We start from the raw sequence: 10,340 nt of genomic DNA, 5'->3' as shown, positions 1-10,340 counted from the left end.
AAATACATGTGTCGGTTTATGTGCATTCGTGCAGCGGTTGATAGAAGAGTATTTGTGTGGCATATGTCAGGAGGAGAACATGTGTCAGCATAATCGACTATGCCCAGGTGTCAGTGTGTGAATAAGCAAGATGGTGAGTGTGTGTGTATGTGTGTGTGTGTGCATGTTTATGTGTATGTGTATGTGCGTGGGTGTGTGCTTGAATTGCTTGTACATTATTTATGAGATTCACACCGAGCATTCCATCTTTTGCAGCAGGGGGTCTTCTCTCACACAGCACCCACAGATGGCACACACACACACACACACACACACACACAAATTGACTCAGTCCTTCCTTTATCAGACTGAGCACAGGCTTGTCATTTAGCTCTTGTTTTAGTCTGTGCATAGTCCCACATAAAACATTTTTTTGAATGTGATGAGTGAGTACTCTAGGTGGGCATGTGATTTTGTACATAGACTCACACGCACACTGTTTGTCTGTCTAAACCAACCTACCATGCATTCACACAAATGCATGGTAAGTTGGTTACTTTCATTTTAATTTTAGACATTTAGCTGATTGCTCTTATCCAAGGCAACTTACACTGAGTGAGCAGGTAGGGTTTTGAGGATTGAGCCTGTCCTTATGGTTGTCAGGTCAAAATAAACCTCATAAATACAGAACTATCTAAGCAAATGACTTAAAATGTGTGTGTATTTGTTTGTGACTTGTCTTTTTCTAAACGTCTGCCTGTCTCTCCTCCCCAGATCAGTGCTGCGTGTGGGCAGTCTTGCTTTCCCAGGGAAATGATTCCGCATGAAGTGCGACGCACTCGGCCCCCCGTCGTCCTCGGCGGCAGCAGCAGGTGTGACTCCGTGGCGCTCTCCCCTACCACGCTGAGCTCGCCCTTCAGACGCTAAAGACCCCTGGACCGAACAGACCGCCTTACCCCTCCCCTCTAACCACCCTTCCATATCTTCATCTCCATCTTCGATCCTTCCTCGCCTGCTTGTTGTGGAGCCTAGGTTTTCTTTGTCACCTTAGAAAAGACCTGGAAATCAACGGGCTTGGGTGAACTTGACAGTGAGGGAAAGAGAGAAGAAGGGAAAGAGAGAAGAAGAGATTGCCAGTGAGAGTGGGAAGGTTGAGTCATAGCTAATAAAAGAGAGTGAAACAAAGGACAGAAGATCAAAAGTGACACAAGGAGAAGGGAAAGTGAAACAGAAAGTCAGGGAGAGAGGGAACGAGAAAGAAAGAAATAGAGATAGACGTCCAGTCAAAGAAAGATAACGCAAGTGCATAGCAGAGGGACGTGAAACGAAACCAGCATGAAGTCCAACCAGGAACGCAGCAATGAATGTCTGCCCCCAAAGAAGAGGGAGATCCCCTCCAGCACATTAGCGTCTGAAGACCGCCCGCTTGCCATGCCGCCCGCCAGTGACAGCCAGCGTACCGAGAACCTGGCGTGGCTCGCCAGTGTGGCCGGTGGGAACGAGAGCAGCATGGGCGGGCACCGGAGCACCAGTGAGTCGGACGGGCCCCAGTACAAACCCCTCTCCTCCATGTCTCATGACTCTTCCTCCTCCTCCTCTTTGAGGCTAGTCTCATCTCTTCCCACAGTGTATACGTCCCCTCTGTCGCAGTCCACGGTTGGAGGAACTATCCATTACACCCAACTGCCTCCCAATCTGCAGTTTATAGCCTCACCCTACCCCACCCCTTACACCGGGTACATCTCCCCTCAACTGCTTCCGCCTCCTCCTCCTCCCCTCTCCTCCTCCTCTTTGGCCCCGCACAGATCCTCACACACAGAGACAGCCTCTGCTCCCTCTCAGGCCTCCAAACTTGACCAGCAGCGAGCGTCCACGGGGCGCACCTCCATGCCCCCGCCCCCCACAGATCCAGCCCCTCATCATGTCCAATTGGCAGCCTCCCCTCTCAGCATGGCCCCACGGACTGTGCCATCGCCCCATCACCATGGAGGCACTCATCTTCCACCCCAGCCGCTGCACCCCCACCATATGTTGGGACATAGTATGTCCCAGGTTGTGGTGCAGTATGCGGACGGACCCACCAGGAAAGAGGAGGGAGGTTCCAGGCCCAGAGAGCTCCACAACGGGGAGCTGGAGAGGGGTCGGCGGTTTGGAGCGTCCCCCGAGTCCAGCCTCTGCAAGCCGGGCAGCAAATCACGGGACACCCTGTGTTCTTTGTCTTCATCAGCCTATGAGTCCCGCCAGCTGGTTCTGCCATCCGACTATGCTACCCACGATCCCTCAGGGCTGAGAACCTCTGTCATGCTTATGCCCAACAGCCACGGGGACCACCAGCTGGTACCACCCAGAGCTAGTCCTGAGAAGCTGCCAACCTCTGCCCCTATGCACCTGGATAAAGGTGGCATCCTCCTGGGCAAGCCTGTCAATCGTGCCCTCTCCTCCTCCAACACTTCCTCCACCTCCTCTTTCACATTTCCGCCCCCACTAAGTGTCGACAGCGTAAAAGCTGCTGTCAGCACTCTGTCGCCCCAGACCGTTATCCAGACCACCCACAGTGCTACAGAGTCACTGTCGCTGGGGCTCCCCTCCACTAATATCTACCCGCAACCACCTATCATTGGTTACATTGCAGGGGGCAGTGGGAGCCAGCAGCAGCCAATCAGCTACCACACCAGCCTACCGCAGCACTTGCTCATTCCCAGCACCCAACCGGTTATTATCCCTGTTAGTGGGGGTGGGGTCACCACCTTGGAACCCGCCACCTCCCACGTAACATCATCCACCCAAGCCCCGCCGTTTCACACCACGTTCTCACACACATACATCGCTGCCAGCACCCCCAAAGGAGAGACTCTGGAAGCTCCCAGCACCCCATACCACCAGGCTCCGTCAGGGGCAGTGGTCCAAGCCCAACTGCATCTCCCCGTCGTTCCCGCTTCGCCGGGGCTGGTCGCCCCTCCTGCTCCACCTCCCCCGTCCGGTACAGTGGCGCCCCCCTCGCTCCCCCCGTACTTCATCAAGGGCTCCATCATCCAGCTGGCTGATGGAGAGCTGAAACGCGTGGAGGACCTGAAGACAGAGGACTTCATCCAGAGCGCAGAGATCAGCAGCGAGCTGAAGATTGACTCGTCCACTGTGGAGCGCATTGAAGGGAGCCACACCTCGCCCAACTTCGCCGTGGTTCAGTTCTCCGTTGGTGAGCACCGTTCTCAGGTGAGACAAAGGGAGCAACCTTGGTTGAAGCCTATTATAGATGTAGATGACATAACATTGTGATTTTACAATGCATGATAACAGTGTTGAGAGGGCCTATGATAGTTTTTATTTCATCTAGCATCTGGTTGTATCTCTCGAGCTTTATGGTGGGGTTTGGATACAGTGTAAACAGAGAAAAGATCAAAAATTAATTTTCACTTTCATTAACAAGTCCAGGTATGGCTTGTTATTCAACACTCAATTACCACGTTGACAAGAATCATCACCATGATATTAATTAACAAGTGAGGTTCCTCACAGAAGTTTTTTCAGTTGCTAATTGAGAGTGCAATAGATTTAAGTGATGCTTTTTTTTGTTTATGATAAACAAAGATAAGAATATAAGAATAGTTTTCCTCTCAAAAAACTTCAGTCCAGTGCCAAGCTAAACAGCCCATTTTCAGTTTGTCTCAATGAGCTTGAAAGACATCATCTAACAACACTTCTAAGAATGCGCCCTGATGAAGGAGCTTGCTCTGAAACGTGTTGGCCTATAAATGATTGAAGGGAGCATGTTGCCCTCCTTAACCTTTTTTTTTTCCCTGTTTCAAATACATTCTTAGCTGCCGTTATTAATGCTGTATGACAGAGCTGCTCTCATATTCAAACTAGACATGACTCTTGTTATCTTGAACCTCATAGCACTCTTCTATTCCCTCTGTAATTATCTTCAATGTATGAGGATGACAATCATGTAACATGCATGTTCTGGTTAGGAGCTTCAAAGAGGTTCAGAGATCAAGAAAGTAGAGTGTGAGACTCTACTCATAAGGTTTTCTATGAGGTATTCTATAAGCGTTTAAGAACAGGAGAGCAGGCATGCACTGATACCACATTTCACTGCCAATCCAGACCATTACTTTTACAGAACAACATAGCCTTAAACCAATAGTTTGGGGTCATTGGATGAGAATGACTTAAATATAATCCATTTTTGTCAGTTTGTCAGTTAAAGCTCTCTTAGTATTGAGGATACCAACACCCTCTTTTAGTATCAACCTTATCCCATACATATCATTATCGGTGCATTTCTAGAGTGTACTCTAACAAAACGAGCACTGATCTAAGATTGCTGGTTAGCTCACATGTCATTTTCTGCATAATTTTCTGTGCTCTGGTAGGATAGAGAGGTCAGATAGAACTTCCACTCTTTTCTCTGTCCGGCCGCTCGGTTTCATCTCCTCATCTCATCTAACGCTGTCACAATTTGTCTTTCTGTTTTCTGCCTCTAGTTTTCTCTTGCTCCTTCAAACATGCACACACACACACACACACACACCTCTCACTCTCTTTGAGGGTCCATGTTAAAGCCAGATAATCTATTTCATCTGTCCGTGCTGTGACTCGGCTGCCCACGCAGCAGATCTCTAACCATCTCTCCCACCCCCAGTCACTCTTTGATAGCGTACCCCGCAAAAGCTGACCATCTTTCAAATACTCTCTGACTTATCTCTCTCTCTTGTACTCCCCCGGTGGCTTTTCTTACTTTTTTTCTTAGAGGTGGTAGCAGCTTTGAGTCAATGCTCAGAGGACTCACACTCTGAGAAGTTGAGAATTATGTAACCCGGGAGGGAAAATATTGTATGACGTTTGCCTTGAGAGGATGTTTGATACATCTTACGGTTGTATTGTTCTTGACATCTCTCTCTTGCTCTCACTACTCTCGCCCCCCCCCCCCCCCCTTATACCCTGCCAGTCCTTTTCATCTCCATCTCCGTCCCTTCGTCCCCTCCCACCTTCTCACTTATTCTCTCTGCTCTCTTTCATTTCTCCTTTCACTTCATCATCTTCTTTTCTCCCTCCCTTTCTCATTCGTTTTCTCCCCCTTCCTCTCTCCCCATCACTTCTCAAACCCTCGTTTATGTCTTTCTCTCATCTCTTCAGTCTCCCATACATACAAATGATAATGCGGATTCCAGTCAGTGCTACATGTTCGTGCTGCTTTACCTAAGTACAGCTTTTGACACTATTGATCATCTATTCCTGCCAAGTGGGTGATTATGTTCCGTCCCCTTCATTGATATCGTATGGTGTACCTCAACTCTTATTTCTTAATTCTAACCCTACTGTTCTCCTTATATAGTATGTTGCCCCTTGGCCACTATATTAGTCAACATAACATTTGTTTCCACACAGAAATTTGAGACATTTTACAGGCACGCTTTTATATTTTACTCTTAATGTAGTTTTATTGCTATATCTAACCCTATTTTAATTAATTTGTGGCATTTGTAATGTTTATCTTGATGTCCCCATCCCCCCTCCTCCAGGTGAGTGTGGAGGTCTTGGTGGAGTACCCCTTCTTCGTCTTTGGCCAAGGCTGGTCTTCATGCTGCCCAGACCGGACCACCCAGCTCCTGGAGCTGCCTTGCACCAAGCTTTCTGTGGGCGATGTTTGCATCTCCCTCACCCTCAAGAACCTGAGGAACGGATCTCTGAAGAAGACCCAGTCCCTGGAGCTGGCCACGCCTGCCGCTGTCCCAGCCTCCAGCCATGGGTACCTCAAACCCCCCAGAGCTGTCCCAGATGCTCCCCGCAGCTGCAGTGGAGGAAGCTCCAGGCACGGGGAGCGGGAGAACGGCGTCAGCCAGCGGGGGAGTGGGGGGAGCGGGAGCGGAGGAGCGACCAACGTGGAAAATGGGGAACTCAGGTTTGGGGAAAGAGGGTCAGTTTCTAAAGGTCAGGGTGCCAGCGGAGCAGAGGCTGGCTCCAGCAAGCCGGCAGCGGGCCGGAAGCGTAGATGGTCAGCCCCCGAAGGTCGGAAGGTGGAAAAATCAGAGGAGGAGCCTCCCTTGGCCCTGCCCAAGCCTTCCTTCATCCCACACGAGGTGAAAGTCAGCATTGAGGGCAGGTCGAATTTTGGCAAGTGAAGGCTAGCTGGACTGTTCAATAACCCTTGGGATTTGGAAAAACAAAAAAGGATTCTACAAAAAAAAAAAATCATGAATGCCCACATTAATGTTTCATTTCTCTTGGTTTTGAAATTTTATTTTCTGTTTTTATTTTCTATCATGAATACTGTACTGTAGAGGCAAATTTACCCTACATGTTATCACCTTACATTAAGTCCATGTAGTTTATAACACGTTTTCATAGATGGATTTGATATTACACAAGCAATCGGTGCCGTTGTGATGGTTTTCATGAGATGACCTGTGGCGAGGGATTTGTGTGCTAAATGTCTATTGGTGGCCGTGTGGCACACAGAAGCATTGCTTGATGGCTCTGTTTGGCTGGCTGCAGTTACACATTATGTAAATTTCAAATTGAAATAGCCCACAGTTAGCGTCTTGACATTGATTTCACTCCCTGTGCACTGCGAGTGAGGCTGCTCAGGAGAACGCCTGGACGGAGTCACTCTCCCACCACCTATGGCCAACAGAGTGGCAGTGGGCCACAGAGATGATATGATGTCAGCTGATCCTGAGCTAGAAAAGATTTCTGGGTAAACCGTGAAATTGTTACTATTTGCTGAATGAGTGTTTCAGTGGGAGATGTTAGAAAAATGTCTTTCTCCATGTCTATAGCTTAAATGTATGATTCACTCTGCCATCAAGCTGTGCCAGACTTGACCTGTGAAGTCATCAGGCAGCGCCAGTGTGCCACACCATACAGAGGGAACAACACTTCCTCTGTAACGTTTGGTGACAATGGAGTCTTTATTTTCATCTTGAGCATTTTTATTTGATGTCTTTATTTTTTTATTTTTTAGTTTCACTTTAAATTTCCCCCTCTCTCCTATCTCACCAGATGGGTAGATACTTGTTTTCAATGATTGTCTAAAACCTTGATCAGGGGTCATTTAGTTCTAGGTTGAACCCAGGTGGGTCAATGTTAATGTAAATGTGATATACCCTAACACATACAAGTACAAACACACTGGGTTGGCAACTTCACTTTGAGCAAATGTTAGAGGAAGACTGCATACAATCCTCATCATTTTGATGCAACCTTTTATTACTTTATATTTTTTATCAAGAAAGGCTGTGTGAGAGGAACCGAGAGAACTTGCATGTCAGTTCTGAGAGGGTCAGGATGTTTCAAAGCACTTAACACACCTGTCACACTCACCATACAGCCGACACCATGGTTATTTATCAAATTTTTGTTGTCTCTACATTTACGCAGTACTGTATGTTTTATTTTTGGATTTATTTTTTTTTTATAGACGAGCGTAGAAAGTAGCAACAGCACTTTGGAAAGGTGAAGGGTCATTAGGTAATGTGGTGGTTGTGCCATGGGTTCACAAGGAAAGGGATGAATGTGACAGGTATTGGAGAAAGTTCCAGTTACTAGATGGATAGAGAAAATTTGAGGGGGAAAAAAAGGAACTGGAAATACGTCGTTTTCAGAACGTGTGGCTGTGCCGTCAAGCGACTGTGGCCACTGCCGTCTTTTTCACTCGTATAAATGACAAAATGAATACAGAAGATAGGGAAAGCATTGGAATGTGCAGAGTTTTGAAAGTTTGGGAACTGGCATGAGGAGGGAGACGGTTGAAATATCCCTATGATTTTCTTTATTAGACTGAGAGCAATGATTAGAAGCTCAGGCCACATAATTTTGAAGGGTGTCATATATTTGTGATGTATGTGTGTATGCTAGAGTGAGCATGAGTGCTGGTCTGTGTATGTCCATACACACACACACACACACACACACACATAGACACATGCTTACACAAACACAAAACAGTGCACACCCGCTCACACATAGAGATAGGCCATCCCTGAAACTCAATGACCTTTGATATGTACTGTATTTGTTGTAAGCATTCATATGTATACAAATGCTTACATTTTGGTGCATATTGTCCCTACTGCAAAGAAACGTTGCTATCAATACAGTTGTACAGAAAGTGCCCTGTGGTGTGTGTGTGTGTGTGTGTGTGTGTGTGTGTGTGTGGTGTGTGTGTGTGTGTGTGTGTGTGTGTGTGTGTGTGTGTGTGTGTGCGTGTGTGTGTGTGCGTGTGCGCGTGTTTGTGTATGAGTGTATGTATGTATAATGTGTATAGGAAAATGATATACTCATGATATATAGACAATGTTAAATGTCCAGTGTTTCTACTTGGAGTTTCTACTTAAGAGAATCTTGCAATTTGCACATCAGGAGGAGGGAGTTGGGTGGAGACATAACTTTAACGGCCCTGTCCTGCAACGAGCCCTAGACCATACACATAACACACTGGAGGAGACCACAGGTTGGATAGAAAGTTTGATGATAGCTTTCCTTTAGGAATACCTGCAATTTGTTTTTGTTCTACGCCAGGCACTTGTCACATTGCCGAGGAAAAGTTTCTGCATTGACACTTGAGTTAAAGTCAAAGTCAAATTACATTTAAAGTTTTACGAGCACATGCGTAGTTAGTTATTTTTCATTGAAACCAAGGAGTACCACTAGCTGCAAACTAGAATTTGAGCCTGTGCCTGTCTAGTGAATTTAATCAAAGATTGCAAACAAAGATAAACCATCTGTAGTGGAGCTGAAGGAGAAATGCAGATTTTTTTTCCCCACAAATGCCTGGAGAAAAATGTCATAGCTTCCGTCTTACCCATAAATAGAAATCCAATCCACTCAGATTTTTTCTTTTCTTGTTGACTTTCCCAGCTGCCCAAACCAGCTAGTTTGAACAAGTCTGTCCACAGTCCTGAACAGTTGTCCAGGGTGTAGGGGCTAGGGTTCAGTCCTGAACATGGCCTGTGTATTCAGCCAGCTGAAACCCCATTTTACTGATATGTAGCAGTTACCTCAGCAGGTGCGCTCGCCTAGTTGGCCCAAACATTTGGGCCCTGTTTGGAACGGGATACTACCATACTAAACATATTACGTGTGCCAGAGAGTTACATGTTGCATTTAGTGTGTATAATGTGAGTAGTATCCCATTCTGAACATGGCCTTGGAGCTCTGTAAGCAATTGGGCCAATGGTCGACCAGTCCGACATCACAGGCTCTTACCTATAATGCAAGCCCAAGTCCTGCCCCTTTTCTGAGCTTGGTCTTTGAGGTGTGATGTGGCTGACAAGTGTGTACTACCTGGTGATCCTTCGGCCGTTTCATTATACTGAATATCAAATGGTTCAGTTGGCAACATATCAGTGTAGTGAAAATGCACAAATATTGTACAGTTTGTTTGCAATTTCAATTTGAACAACAGAAAAATACTTACCACAAATGAGTAGAGTAAAAAAAAAAATAGCCATAATGCTATGTGACATGAGTGATACTAAAACAAAAAAGGGATCACTAAGAACAAAAGAAGAAACAGCGTGATGGTAGACACATGTTTGGGCTTCAGTACGTTCTGAATGTGGTGTGTTGAAACTGTCATGCAGCATGTTGATGCTTTTCACACGCTGCATGCTCCAATACAGTATGGTCAGTAGGGATAGTGCTTCGATTAGCATTACAAGCTTTCTAATCAGCCACGGTATTCAGGTGATTTTAGATGGCAGAGATATTTTTGAGGTGGCAGTGTCATTGCCTCTAATAAGTGATACTGGATCAGTCACATTTTCATCCCAATAACAATATAGAGCAGTAAGGTTTAACTGTTAAATTCTGATCCTAGATCTTTTGTGCGGGGCAACACTGTTTCAGGTGGTGGGAGTTTACCAGGGTGATGGCAGGATGGATGTGTGCTCAGGTGGATGAAGGATGGATGGACGGATGGTTGGATAAATGGACAGAAGTGTGGTGATGGTGGGTGAATGAGTACACCCCATATGTGTTTTGAAAATGCTTTATTTTTTATAATAAAACAGGGTTTCTCAGATCAACATCGCGGCAGTGCATTTTCATTTCTTCTTTTCCTATCAATACGTCATGATCATTAGTAGTAGAAGTAGTAGTACTGTGTATACGTGTGTGTATGCATGTATGCCAATCTGTGTGTGTGTACATGTGTGTGCATGGCTGTGTGTATTGTAATTGTGTGTGTGTCCATGTTTTTTGTCCTACCCCTCTCTCGACATAAGAGAAAGCAGAACCACAACATCATCTAAACAAACTTGTCAACCACTCAAACCATCAAAACTTTTACTGTAGGTCAGGTAAAGAAGAAGACATATAGAGCCAAAGCCAAGCGATGCTGTTATTGCTTTGGCTAT

At 46.1% G+C, this 10,340-nt stretch overlaps 1 protein-coding gene across 1 annotated transcript; it reads left to right on the top strand.

Annotated features, from left to right (window-relative positions):
* Positions 1–1,094: 1,094 nt before the first annotated feature.
* On the top strand, positions 1,095–8,132 carry atxn1a (ataxin 1a). Its single transcript, XM_071514677.1, has 2 exons — positions 1,095–3,192; positions 5,505–8,132. Exons 1-2 carry the CDS (start codon positions 1,315–1,317, stop codon positions 6,102–6,104), a joined length of 2,478 nt encoding a protein of 825 aa, XP_071370778.1. The 5' UTR covers positions 1,095–1,314; the 3' UTR covers positions 6,105–8,132.
* The last annotated feature ends 2,208 nt before the right edge of the window (positions 8,133–10,340 follow it).

The sequence above is a fragment of the Centroberyx affinis genome, unplaced genomic scaffold (genome assembly GCF_046629955.1).
Source record: "Centroberyx affinis isolate AG114_WGS23_722 - 3 ecotype Tasmania unplaced genomic scaffold, CSIRO-AGI_Caff_v1 ptg009588l_1, whole genome shotgun sequence".
Classification (NCBI taxonomy): domain Eukaryota; kingdom Metazoa; phylum Chordata; class Actinopteri; order Beryciformes; family Berycidae; genus Centroberyx; species Centroberyx affinis.
Note: the sequence above shows the minus strand (reverse complement) of the source record. Positions and strands in the feature narration are given on the sequence as shown.